This window comes from Pantherophis guttatus, chromosome 2 (genome assembly GCF_059756535.1).
Source record: "Pantherophis guttatus breed Tessera chromosome 2, ASM5975653v1, whole genome shotgun sequence".
NCBI lineage: Eukaryota > Metazoa > Chordata > Lepidosauria > Squamata > Colubridae > Pantherophis > Pantherophis guttatus.
In genome coordinates, this window is record NC_142064.1 from 221257443 (window position 1) to 221272540 (window position 15098).

The window sequence follows — 15098 nt, forward strand, 5'->3', positions numbered from 1 at the left end:
TTCTCTGATTATTCTGTTGTTAAAGTGTTCAGTTTTGGCGATAGTTCTGGTCTTTTTAAAGTCAGTATCATGTCCTGTGGCTTTAAGGTGTTGGACCAGGGAAGAAGTTGATTCCTCTTTTCTGACTGAGTTCTTGTGTTCTTCTATGCGTGCACTTATTCGTCTGTTGGTTTGTCCGATGTATGTGGTGGGGCAGGCGGTGCATGGGATTTCATATACTCCTTGATTTTCTAACTCAATTTTGTCTTTGGGGTTCCTTAGGATGGTGGATATTTTTCGGTTTGTGCAGAATGCTGTCTTGATGTTATGTTTGTGGAGGATTTTGCTTATTCTGTCTGTGGTGCCTTTTATGTATGGGAGGAGGGCCTTGCCGTTTTCTTGTTCTCTGTCTTGGATTTTAGTGGGGGTTTCTTTTTGGATTAGGTTGGTGATCTTATTTCTTTGGAATCCATTGGATATATATATATATATATATATATATTTGTTTATGTAAATATATTGCTTCACTACATGTACTTGGAAGCCCTCAGATCTATAGTGTTTAAAAATAAAGTCCGGATGAGGTTACAGTTATTAATGTCCTCAGGAGTTTTTGATTATATAAAAGACAAGTACCTGGATAAAAAAATAATCCCTTATGAAACAAGCTGAATATCTGTATCAATTTGACTCCCATAAAGAAATACAAACTAAGTGACTGTTTTGAATTTAAATTTTGTAGAATTGTCTCATCTTACCTTAGGTGACATTGTAATTATTCTCTGGTGGATGAAACTAAGATCACCAGAAAGAAAACCTACATACATATTATATACTAATCATTAAAATACAAGCACTCACCCCTCTGAAATTCCAGGCTTTTGTGGAAGGAAACAAGGAAAAGTTGGGCTGTTGTTCTTTAGGCCTGTAAGATGCAAAGAAGAACATGTTTTTTTTATCCTTTTGTTTCTATCACCAGTTTTTGATGCCCCCCTGTGGATTTATATACACAATATTAATATGCTAGGTAAATTAATGTTAAACTGTACAGAGGTTTATTTATTTTACAGCTTTTAAACATACCAAGGGGAATAAAGTTAGTTATGTAATAAATGTTCATACTCAGATGGAAGCAGGAAAAACTTTGCAGGAAGTGGGGGGGGGTGCAGCTTCATGATTCAAATCCTGCTCCTTTGATTGTGTCTTGAGGATTATGATTAGTCTCTGTTGATGCCGTTGCTCAGATGGTTTCACAACTAAAAGAACTGTGAATAAGCAACTAATCCTACATTCTAGGAAAGGATATAGCAGTTGTTTTACTATCATTTTGTGCATAAAAAGTAACAGGAACATGAAAAAATATTTCCTAATAAATAAATAAATAATAATAATTGGGAAATTAAGACAAGAGAAAGAAGCATGATGTCATGATGTTAACTACCTCTAGTCTACCTTTGGCCTAGTCTTTGGTGATGTTTTGCGCACACACACACACACACACACACACACACCTCTTTTTTTCTAGTTTAATATCTTCTTGATTCAAAACGTTGGACTTTAATTATCTCAACCCCAGACATGATTGATTATTGACTAAGGATATGGTAGCTGAATGCAAGATAACATCAACTGTTGGCAAAAGTTGCATTTTCAGAGGAAAATATCATTAGGGTAACATTTTTATTTGTTAACATCTCCATGGAACTAAAGTCATCATAACTATACTAGAAACACTTTCCACCTATATATATATATATATATATATATATATATATATATATATATATATATATACACACACACACACACACACACACACACACATATATATATATATATAAATATATATATATATACACACACACACACATATATATATATATATATATTGATTGATTGCTTTGTTTCTTTGCTTGTTTACTTTGCATATTCTGCATTTCTTTATTTCCATCTAGGTGTTATCCAGACTAAATATAATAAATCCCCAAAGAAGAATCCCAACACTGTCATGATACAAAATTAATTTACAACAATTCTCAAGCATTTGTTCATTTTCCCAAATCTACTGAACAGAATTAAGACACTATTAAATTGGATTAGAAACAGATAGTGTATTTACTGCCAGGAAAGGCAAAGATTAGCAAACTACAGATACTTAATGTAATATAAATTAATAGGTGACGTATAAAGATAGTCCTTGTTTAGCAACTGCCTTGGACAGTGACCATATTCAGTTATTATAGTGATGAAAGAGTAACTTTGAAACCAATGCCTGCTTTTACTACTTCTGCAGCATCTTACTCTCAATCATGTGTTTGCCATTCTAGTCAATTAGTACTCATCGTTCTCTGCTTGACCATTTTTTTTTCTTTTTCCCCTCTTGGAAAGTAGAATCACTGCCTAAACAATCTCTCTTCCTGGGCTGCTTTTCTCCATAGCATAGCACATCCATAAAATATGCTAACCATTAATTAATATGGAAAGCTCTGTAAACTTAATTAGTTGATTAGCGCCTCCTGCCAGCTTGTATTTCTGCCTGACACTGACAAGAACCTAATCAGTTTCACACTAAAAACTTTTATTTATCTCCTAAGCAGCTGACAGCATGCAGCTGCAAGCAGACTAGGCAAATAGCCAACATCAGCACATTCCTTGCTACGTGTGTTCTCTATTGTGTGCCTTACTCCCTTGTAATCCTCTCCTCGTCATTGAATGTAAATACAAAAATCAATTCTCTTCTGACTAATTATCTTAGCACCCCGATGAATATTACAAAGGATAGGAGAGTAGGTAAAAAGGGGTTAAGATTTGCTGTTTTACCCAGCTTCCTATGAGTCAAGTTCTGGAAACTCTCCTTGCTGTTTAGGCTAACCTAGCTGTTTGGAGGTCAAATCCTTTTGATGCTGTAAAGCAAAGGAAAGCTGAAATAAAACTGTATTTATAGACATAGTAATGTAATTTTCACTTAGTGACTTTTCACTTAGTGACAATTCACTAAAGACTCAATCACCACAACCAATTACTAAACAACAACTATCTGTGGCCAGAGACCAGACATGGTGTAAATGAGCCCAACTATCTTGCTGGGAGAATAGCACTTCATATTCACAATCTGACTTTTTTTCCTGTGTAAATTGTTTTCTTAATCCTTTTTTTTTTGCACATAAAAATATAAAAAAATTATACATACTTTTACTAGGGTGTAAGAAGTTAGGGGAAACCAAGTTACTTATATTATGCAAATAAGTGTTCATATTAACCCAGCCAAGGCCCGTTTTGGGAATCCTGGCATTAGAGTAATAGACCTGCTATAGGACTGGGTTTCCTGCAAAAGTAGTTCTTTCTAATAGTATAGTTTATGTTCCTTAAAATACATGGTAAATAATTTATAGGACTGATTTTTGTGCATTTTAAAAGCTAATATTATTTAATGCATCCATTAATTCTTCATAGTTTGTGAGAAGTGTGATTCCTAATATTCAGAACATTTGGAAACCAGAGTGATTTATTATTGATATACATTAAGCATCTGACATTAAACAAGTATCTGACTTGTTTAGAGCTATACTGTGAAGATTTAGAGCAAGAAGATGCGTAATGCACAGGCCATGCCCACCCTAGCTTCGCAAAGGGGAAAAATGTCGCAAAATGTCACGTGACAGCAACATGACACAGCAAGTTTGACATCTGTGATTTAGAGGATTTGGGTTTTTTTTTCTCAACTGACATTTTCATTGAGGTGTTACTCGTGTGTACTAAATACGGTACATCTTTTAGAAGTTAGTATGACAACAATGAGGTAAGACATATTCCTGGAAGATGCAGCAGTGTCAACCAAACATTTGCAACATTTTATGTGGTTGAATTTTATACAGAGTCAATAAAGTGATTTTGCAGATATTATTGAATAAATATGCAAAGTCCCTGTTTTACCAGGAAATATGAATATGAATGTAAGACACTTCAAAGTATGTAGTATTAGCCTGCAGCATAATTCCTTAAAAGCTCTAGAAGTGAAATTAAGCCTCAGCTGTTGTGTTAGTTTGTATACAGATGAAGATTTAATCAAAGGAGTAGCCAGAAACCCCAGCAGTGAGGTTCTCACATTATACTTGTGTTGCTTCCTCTCAACAATTATAAAAAGAAAAGAAAGAAGCAAGAAAACATTTTTTCTTAGGAAATCTAACCAAATAAGAAGTTCAATCCCACCCAAAACTGCCATTCCAATCTAATTCATTACCTTCACCCACCATTCATAGTTGTTTTGGTCAAAGATGACCAGCCAGTTTTATCTTTCATGTCTAAGTTGGTCTCAAGGTAGGAGAAGCATGAAAGCCTACCTTACAATCACCAATTTGCCTTAAATGAAGAATAGACTACAGAATAAACAGAGATGGAAGGGACACGAAAGTGTTCTAATCCAATCTCCTGCTTAAGCAGGAGACTCCATACAATTCCAGAAAATGATTATCCAATTGCTTCTTAAAAACCTTCAGTAATGGAGCACCCACAACCTCTGGAGGCAAGCCATTCCATTGGTTAATTGTTTTTGCTGTCAGGAAATTTCTCCTTAAATCTAGGTTGGATCTCTCCTTGATAAATTTCCATCCATTACTTCTTGTCTTGCTGCTGCTTTGGAGAATACTTACAGCATTTACAGTTTGGCACATCCGAATAAACTTTTTTTGTAAACACTGGCTCAGTGTTGGCAGATGGTAGACCTAAGTGATTTCCTTAAAAAATGACACCCCCCCCACCCCGTAAGAGATCAAAAACAAAACAAAAGCCCATTGTACATGCTGGCAGGGGCTTGAATTTAGCATAGATTTAGCAACTAAAGTATCAATTTAGATAGCCTGTTCATTTATTTAGGTTTGTGCTGATTGACATAAAAAACTCAGTAACTTGTTATAAACACACAAACACAGTGAATTTCTAGAATTTCTCACAAGAGGTTTTATTTAACATAATTTCACTCTCCTAGTTTTGTTATGAATTCGATTACATCATCACTCTGCTACATTTTATCTACACTCAAAAATATTTTTAATAAACAATTGCAAGATACTGCACTGAGTTTATAATCCTAAATGCAGGAAGTATGAAATTCACACGTTTTATATCTAAATAAGTATGTTAAAAATCAAGGACATATAATCTGAGATGTCCCTACAAACTGTTATGGTCAAGAAACCAAGTACCATATATTTATTAAAAATTTATGCCAAAATCATCATAGATGTAATTTCATACAATGTCATACTAGATCACGCAAATTTATATTTTTATGAACTTCTCTCACTATTATTACCCAAGGATATGAATATCAAGATTCAATGTCTAAAAATTATTCAAGGGAATGATTTGTCTAGATTTCCCAGGAGATAATACATAGGAAACAAATTACTCAAAAACGAATTTCATTTGAATATAGTGTCTTTAAAAAGTACTGTAAACAACAGAAATATACTACATATAATCACTTAAACAGGTACATAACAAAGCTACAGTTTGAAAGATCAAGGAAGAATCTTTTATTTTTTACATTATCCCAAGAACCATAAAGATACATAGTCATTCTTTCATTTCGACTTCATAATAATTTCACTAACTAGGATAGGTTGAATGACAATGAGTCATTTAATGCTATAACAGGTAGTCCTCGATTTACGACTACAATTGAGCCTCCAATTTTTGTTGCTAAGGGAAACATTTGTAAGTAAATTTTGTCCCATTCTACCACCCTTTTGTGCCACAGTTGTTAAGTGAATCAGGCTTCCCCATTGACTTTGCTTGTCAAAAGGTCACAAAAGGGGATCACAAGATCCCAGGACACAACAACTGTCATAAGTATGACACAGCTGCCAAACATCTGAATTTTGATCATGTGACTATGGGGATGCTGCAAGGGTCACAAATGTAATAAAACAGTCATAGGTCACTTTTTCAGTGCCATTGTAACTTTGAACAGTCACTAAATGAACTGCTGTAAGTTGAGGACTATTTGTACAACAAACTTCAGAGATGTTCGCCATAGTTTTAATGCAACACTCTATTATACAAATAGAGAACTGAACACTACAGTAATCCCTAGATCACAAGGAGAAGATAGAAAATAATTTGAAAGAGGAAATAATACTGGGGTTAGGCAAAGATTTGAACCATACAAACATTAGATACAGATGACTATTTGCAAAATAATATCTTGTATATGTGAACAAAAGGCCATCCAAAATTATATGCCTGGAGTGGCTTACAAATAATGTAAAGCAAATAAAATAAAAAATATCTTGTACTCAAGATACTACTGCTCTGAGCCCGTACTGATGTTTTAGGGCTTACTTGTCGACAATTTAAGATTTAATAATTTAAGGGGTGCTTTTCATACATGGCAAGATCAAAACGTGCATTACAAGGAATCAAGTTGACCTATGATCACCCCAAAAAAAAACATTATCATGGGCATTATCCTGCCCTATGCTGAGGAGAATTTTACTCCAAAACTTCCATTCTGCAACAACGTGTTGCATCTTCTTGTTATCCTTGGCCTATGCAAAAAAGAAAACAGCATCTTATAAAGAACAGGGCCCACATATCATGCTAAGCCATTGGTTATTGGGTATAAACCACTGTTAGTTAATTCACTCAAGCCATAATGGCTGGTTCACAGAACATGCTTTGCTATATATATATATATATATATATATATATAGCAATTAGACAACCCAGATGTATTGTATCAAAGTCTTAGTCCTATTTCAGAGATATCACCTAAACAGACTAACAGAATGAACACGAGTGGGGAAAAAATTAGTGGGTGCTGAAGCGTCTCCCAACTTCCTCTTGCTTCTCCATTGAACTTCCTTGTGGGAAGTTGGCAGTGAATAACCCACCCTTCCTTTCTTTTTTCCTTCCTTCCTTCCTCCCTCCCTCCCTCCCTCCCCTTCTCAGCGGGCAAGTAAGTAGCTCAGGTGAGGAGGGAGGGAACGCATGAGTGGCCAGTTCAGTGCAAGCTTAGAGGTACTGGACTGTTTGTCTGTTGACTTTCTCCCTGCAAGCTTCCCAAAAGCAAAATCTTTGCTAGTGGGAAAGTAGCAAGGAACATGGAAGTGTTGGCAATCATATCAGTTCCTTCGAGGTTTCACATTGACTTGTAGGTGGGAACCTATTAGGAAATGCTGAAAATGAGGATCACATGACTGGTCAACTATAGCAGTGCAGTGGCAACACTGAAGCAGCAATTTAAAAAAAATTCTCAAATTTTGGTTGAGGGAGTCCCAGAATTCCATAGATTAGCCCATTGGGGTACCTTTGATGACAAAGTTTTGCCCTATTGTGCAGCATTTTGCCCAAATGAATGTTTCAAACAGACACAAAACTACACAGACTTTTATGGATTTTACTGAAGTATACAAGCCATAACATTTCACTTTCACAGGTAAGCGGTTAGGATTAGATATACCTGCATGAAGTCCTTCTGTATGGAAACACACACAAACTATTTGTTTTGCCAGATATACTACTTAAAATGACAAAAATTACCTATTTAAGCAGAATGATCCAAATATGTATGTTGATGGCAAAACAAGCTTTCAATACTTTAAATATAGAATATGTACACTAATTTATAAAGGAATTCCTTTACCATCCTTTACAAAGATCACAAATAGTCTGATTCACACAATGAATTAAATCATCATGCAATTTGCTTGTTTAGGTTGAGTATGTTATGTGAATTAAATCTCTTACAGTCTATATACAGATCAAAGTTTAACATAAATTGTACATGTTAAAGAAAGTTTCCATTTATGCTACACAACAATTCTGCACTTACAACAAAATAAGTAGAAGTTTAAAGAAAACAGGGCAAGCTTACCATAAACACATTAGAATCAAGTATACCTTTACTGTTAAAATCAAATGTTTATATAAAAAGCACTGTAAGGGATTCAAGTTACTAAGTTGCTTTAGGTTGTTCAGTACAGATATATATGGACTAGCAAACTACATAATAAAAGGGAAATGATTCAAACATTTCCATAACTCAAATCCACAGCTTTTAGGCATCTCAACAAAATGTGTAATGTGTTAGATGCCTCACCAAATGCACGATGGATAAAATGACTTATACTAACTAAAATAGATCATGACAGGCTTTCAAACTCTTGCAGCTTCCCAATTACAACCCCATTATCTCCCAAGTGTGGCTAAAAAAGGATTGATATACCACTGGACAAGAGAAGTATCCTGCATAAACTAATAGAAGTACTTCAAACCTCCATCTTTTAAAAGCCTTAAAGGCCCACTGTGTGAGGGAGCATGGTCAATCAAAGGCCTCTGTACTGGCCTAATCAGGCTCCCTTCATAGGCCTACTGCTGTACTGGCCTAATCAGGCTCCCTTCCCCCTCCCATGACATCACGAACAAATGTCGTTCTAGGACGCCACACTCACTCTCCTTAAAGGCCCAGGCTTTCCAGAGTTATGCTGGAACATACAGACACACATATACACACCAGGGGTGTCTTACCACCACAGTGTTTGTCTCCGGGGGGTAAGTCACCTGCGTACCAAGTTTGGTCGAAATTGCTCGAGGCGTTCCAGAATTATGCTTAAACAAACATACATACATACATACATCCTTTTATATAGATAGATTGCCAGGCTGAGCCCGAGGGAGAGGTAAATCACATCATTAGACTCGAGTCCCTTCATGCCCACCAAGATCTAAGTCAAGCCCACCTTGAATTCCACTAATTTTTATCTACTGCCAATTTGCTTTGATTGTTAGTAGTTCAGATTCTTTTAGAGAATGTTAGCATACAATAAACCTGCATTATTTAAACAGCCTTGGCTCCTGATTTCCTGCACTTCACAAATTTAAAACAATTCTCTTTCTCATAGAAAACTATGCAGGAAATTTTTTTCAATCAGCAAATCTTAGATAAGACATCCATTTTAAAATTAATGATTAGGGCAAAATCCTGGTCTTCCTTTGAAGCAAAAAGAGTACTTTATATAGAAAATTAATACATAGTACCAGTATTATAAAAAATTATTCTTAGTAAATACCACCCTCTGGTGTTCAAATTGGCTAGGTCTTCATTTTCACAAAGGATAGTCTCTTGAGAGAAAAAGAATGGCTCACAATGCCTTTTAAAAATGCTTCTTTGTTGTGTTATGGTGAAGTATGTGCTTTGCTGCATCTGTTTCAAATTCTTTAGTTGTACTGTTGGCCAAGATTTATTATTTCTGACACACACAAGTCTGTATGTGCTGTCTGCACTTTTATGACTGGTGACCCATGCAGAATACACAAGGAATTTCCTTCTTCTGAACAAAAAAGGGCATCCTATAAAGATTTGAAGCATGTGGGAACAATATTCTTTTTCAGAATATTCAGTTTGAGAGGTTGAGATATTTGGATTACATATATTATACTTTGCAGAATTTTTGTTAGCAAGCTAGCTTAATATGGCTTCTTTGTATCTTCTGTATTTCAAAAAATGACTTTTTCTGTCCTTTTGTTCTAATTTGTTATATATTTAAGATACAGTGGAAACTTGGCCCTTTGTCAGTAATTTGTTCCAGAAGACGAGCCAAATATTAAAACCAATGGTTACAGAGAAAAGCATGTGACTTACCACGTGACCCACTATTTCAGCTGGAAGAAATAGTGAACCATGAGACAGCCGTCATCAATCAATCAGAATAGAGCTGGAAGGGACCTTCGAGGTCTTCTATTCAATCCCCTGCTCAAGCAGGAGACCCTATACCATTTCAAGCAGGTGGTTGTCCAATCTTTTCTTAAAAACCTCCTGTGATGAAGCACCTACAACTTCTGAAGTCAAACTGTTCCACTGGTTAATTTTTCTCACAGGAAATTTCTCCTTAATTCCAGGTTGCTTCTCTCCTTGATTAGTTTCATCCATTGTTTCTTGTCCTGATCTCTGGTGCTTTGGAAAATAAGTTAACCCCCTCCTCTTAGTAGCAGCCCCTCAAATATTGGAACACTGCTCTTCTGTCTTCCCTAGTCCTTTTCAGCAAGTTCTTCCTTGCATGTTGACTACTGGGAGAAAGACAAGCGTCAGGACAAGTTTTCTGCTTCAAAATGTATCAAATACCGAGTTTTGAAACAGCCTCATGACTGTATTACATTTATTAAACATTAAATTAGATGCAAATATCTGTTAAGAATTGAAATATGCTGCTATGTTGAGCAGTACACACTGGATTTTCACATTAATTGGAATTAAATTGCAACAGGAGCATGAATATAAGTAAAATTAACACAAGGAAGTAATATATCTATATTTTAAAGATAATAAATCTATACTTAGCAGGAAAAGAGTAACTTTAATATTGTCCACTTCTCTAATGAGACCCTAATGATGCTTACTCTAGAACCCTACCTTAAGCTAGAGGTTAAGAATAGATCATTTTTGCAACTTGGTAATTATTTCAGAAATGACTCATATATCCACTCCATACTATATGCTACTACAGCATCTACCAGGGATATAATGGTAGCCCCTGTTTAGCAACTCGAATTGGGACCAGCAACTTGATCGTTGAAAGTGGTTGCAAAGTGGTTGCAAAGTATGCTTCTGTATGCTGAAGTATGATCTTCAGCTTGCCTTTGCTTTACAAACCTGTGAAGTTCATAAATGCAAGGATTAGTTACAAAGTTATTTATGCTATAGCTGCTATAACTGCAAACAGTTGCTAAATGAGGCAGTTGCTAAACAAGGACTACCTGTAGTTAACTATTTAAAATATGCACACCCTTCATGAAGGAGCAGACAGAGGATGGAAGAAATGATTTGCTGCATTGGTATGCTTTATATACAACTTCTGGACTGTGACTTCTGCCAAATAACACTCCAAAAGCTGAAAAATACTGTTTCTCTGGCACTCCCCAGATCTGTGCCAATTACTGATAGGGCTGTTGACTCTCTTTTATTTTAGTACTTTATGTAGTATTTGAGACTTTGCTTGAGTAAAGCCTCACAAAGCAGAACAGCAATTAATCTGTAAATATTCAGCATTTAGATCCTTTGAGGATGAATTACTACTTTTGGATATATCTCAGTCTAGCTAGAAACCTTGAAATTGATTATTTAATGTGAAACAGAAGTAAATTTAGAGCACTTTCCAGACTTTGTTTAATGACAGAACAGTAAGCATATATTAGACCAAATATTATTCAAGGTTATTGCTTCAAGCTTCATATTCTTGCTCCCATTCCTTAGTGTGTTTTAAACACATACAAAATCACAATGTGATCAATATTTCATGATAATAATTTCTTCTTTTACAGTGTATTTAACACAAATTAGAGCTTTGCCAAGCACACATTTAAACGAACAACTTGTTATGCCTATGCAAATCCTTTGAGAGAAGTGCTACAGTATGCATAACCTTTCTTTTCAAATAGCTCAAGCAGACATTTTTTATCTTTTATCTCTCAATTTGTATGGCTGCTTCAGAAGTTGCTCCTCACTGCTGCCACACTTTGTGAAGTGCTGCTTTTGAAGGATTTATACAGTCCTAAGAAACACAGCCCAGAATGCTAATTATTTGGAAAGTTGTTTGTTATTTTCCTCAGCTGCTATTATTAATCTTTCAAAGAAACAGGCCCATTTCTCTATAATAAGCAAATTACACATTTATACATATAAATGTGTATATAATTTTTTTAAAAAATTTGATTTATATGCCGCCCTTCTCCGGAGACTCAGGGCGGCTTACAATGCGTTAAGCAATAGCCTTCATACTTTTGTATATTTATACTGCTTATTTATTGCCCCCACAAACTGGGTCCTCATTTAACCTACCTTAGAAAGGATGGAAGGCTGAGTCAACCTTGAGCCTGGTGAGATTCGAACTTACAGTAATTGCAGACAGCAGGTGTTAATCACAATGCTTTTTTAGTCTGCTGAGCCACCAGGTCCCTGGTGAGATTAGAGAATATATAGTTTCTAAAATAAATTCCCACACTAGATAAAAGGCCAGAATGTTGTATTCCCAACAGGCATTATATGCAATTAGGTAAAAGGTAGTCATTCTAGAAGTCAGTGTCTCCATACTCAAGTGATTAATTTCAAATTGAAAAAGAAATATTTTTATTAATCATTTAACACTTAAGAAGTATGTCTACTATTGCTTAATTTCATGTTATTAATGAGGACTGGTTTGGGGCTAATTAGAAGGGTTTAGTGCTTTCTTAAAAATGTTGAGAATGGGAAGAGTATATGAGAGTTGTGGGTAGAATCTAAAGAAGTACTTCCTGTGCATAAGTTACTCCCTATATACCCAAGGTCTTGGTCATACATAATAAAAATTATGGATTTCTCTGAATAGAAAAATTCCATGTTAATTCACAATCTGCTTTCAGACATTTTAAGAAGTTATCAATATAGTATCCAGGAACACTGAGACATACTGTTAAGGTTGATGCTCAGCAAAATTGGCTAGTTCCTTGGTACGCTCATTTCCCAAGGGGAATTAGGCAAGTGAGAAAACAGTCAGAACAGAGATAAAGAAAAACTAAGTACAAGTCTAAATTGGCATGACAATCAGCCCAATTACAAGACATATTCTTTGGTGATTTTTCTCTCCTTACTATCTCATCCTATTAGATGTATTGACCACCAGGAGGCACCACATAACTCATTTTGTCCTATATAAGACTTGTTAGGCATAGGCAGCCAGATGTTATTCCTAGGAATTGAACTCCGGGACCTTTGCACTTCAGATGACTAGTGCCTCCGCTTTATCAGCTATCCAAATTCTAATAATGGGATACTCAGTGAGTTATATAGTATCTATTCATATATACAGCTCACCTTTCCTTATGTCGTCAGATGTTACATTATGTCATGTCCCTGTTACAGGAACTAGTCCCAGGTATGGGTAGTTGTCTACTTACAACTGTTACTTTAATCACCATTTAAAATTACAACGGCACAGAAAATTGTGACATGACTGTTGCAGCATCCTCATGGTCACATAATCAAAATTCAGAGGTATGGCAACTGGCATGTATACATGACAATTACAACATCCTGGAGTCATATGATACCTTTTGCGACCTTCTGACAAACAAAGACAATGGGAAAGCCAGATTCACTTAACAACCATGTTACTATCTTAACAACTGCAATGATTCAGTTAACAACTGTAGCAAGAAAAGACATAAAATGGGATAAAGCTCACTTAACTGTCTTACTTAGCAACAGAAATTTTGGGTTCAATTGTGAATACAATTCATACTGTACATCCAAGAGTAACTGTAGAATGAAACAGATTATGTAATGCTTGTCTCCTGGTGGTTAGTGTAATGGAAAGCACCAGACAGGATTTGCATTGTGTAAAAGTAGATAAATTCCCTCACTCTCAAGATGGATGGTGATGGTGGTGGTAATGGAAGCCTTATAAAATTCCATACGCCATGAAAAGATGAAGTTTTTGTGAAGGAAGCCTACAAGAGCTAATCTAAACAGAATACTTACTTCAACAATTTTTCCCAGTAAGATGAGTATTATTTTCACATAAGTCTTATGATTTATTTTAGTTTCTATTTGCCTCTGGGACCTTGCATTTTCACAGAAGCTCTCTCTCTCTCTCTCTCTCTCTCTCTCTCTCTCTCTCTCTCTCTCTCTCTCTGTGTGTGTGTGTGTGTGTGTGTGTGAGAGAGAGAGAGAGAGAGAGAGAGAGAGAGAGAGAGAGAGAGAGAGTCTGAGATCACCTTTGGACTGTCATCACTGTGTTACCAATAGAACACAATGTTTTGTATTCCTTTCTGGGCGTGCACTACAAAATCTGCTATGCTGTGTGACTCATCCTCTCCATATGAAACCTCAAATCCACAGAATCTTTGCCCATTTTAATTAAGCAACTTAAAGTTTCAGTATCTAAGGAAACTGGATCAAATAGATCAAATCTATTCCTTCCAGGGATATAATATTATACATTAAATAATTATCCTTTAGAAGCCAATGTCAATATAATGTGACAATTACTGTTCTACTGCACGTTCTGTGAGATCCAAAAAGCATGAAAAAGATGCCCTTTTATTAAGTTTTCATTGTGAATTTTAGGAATTATATCCATAAGTAAATCTCTGGAGGCTTTTAAGAAGAGACTGGACACCCACATGTCCGGAATGATGCAAAATCTCCTGCTTAAACAGGGGGTTGGACTGGAAGACCTTTAAGGTTCCTTCCAACTCTGTTATTCTGTTAAATCTAAATATTGGGAGTTTAACCTGGAACATTAAAAGCTCCAGACCTGACATAATTAGAATAAAAATGTATTAAGGGGGTATAAGACTGCGTCGTTTTCAAGCAGGACAATATAAGGCTCTGCCTACAAAGAAAAAGTTGAGGAAATAAAATAAAGTATTATATATATTTTGTGGCAAGGTAATAAAATACCTTGTACAGAAAGTACAGGTCTGTACCAAAAAGATAAAAACAAAAAAATCCTGTATGTACGTTACAAAAAAAGATGGCAATGCTATTTTGACCATTTTTAGTTTGTTTTATAAGACACAAACCAAGCATTCTCCACAAACTTGGGCTGAATCTCGTTGGACTGTCAAAAAGAAAAAACTATTATTAAAATGCAATTCTAATGTATAAAACACCTACACTTTTCCCTTCTGTATAGTTTTAAAAGCCCTCCCACAGTCTTAAAAGCTATAAATAATAACAAGGATTACACAAAACAAAGCACTACTTAGTACCGTATTTTCCGGCGTATAAGACGACTGGGCGTATAAGACGACCCCCTACTTTTCCTGTTAAAATATAGGGTTTGGGCTATACTCGCCGTATAAGACTATCCCTCTTCCAACGCACACCAAATAAAAATTAAAAAAACATCAACTGGCTCACCCACAATGTAAAAGCAGCTGTGCTAGACCCAAAATGGCCCCTGAAACAAGCAGGAACCTCACACAGCCCCAAAAAGCCCCAAAAAACAACTTTCACGCTTTACACACACACAACACAACACAACACAACACAACTGGCTCATCCACAATGTAAAAGTAGCTGTGCTAGACCCAAAATGGCCCCTGCAACAAGCAGGAACTTCACACAGCCACAAAAAGCC

At 35.7% G+C, this 15098-nt stretch overlaps 1 protein-coding gene across 2 annotated transcripts in view; it reads right to left on the bottom strand.

Moving 5' to 3' along the window:
• The window catches only part of ARHGEF3 (Rho guanine nucleotide exchange factor 3), a 134662-nt gene that overhangs the window by 89340 nt on the left and 30224 nt on the right, over positions 1-15098 (bottom strand). For both annotated transcript variants that reach the window (XM_060688323.2, XM_034436806.3), the window contains exon 3: positions 841-904. In XM_060688323.2, the coding sequence (XP_060544306.2) occupies positions 841-904 (64 nt within the window). The remainder of the gene's footprint in view (positions 1-840; positions 905-15098) is intronic.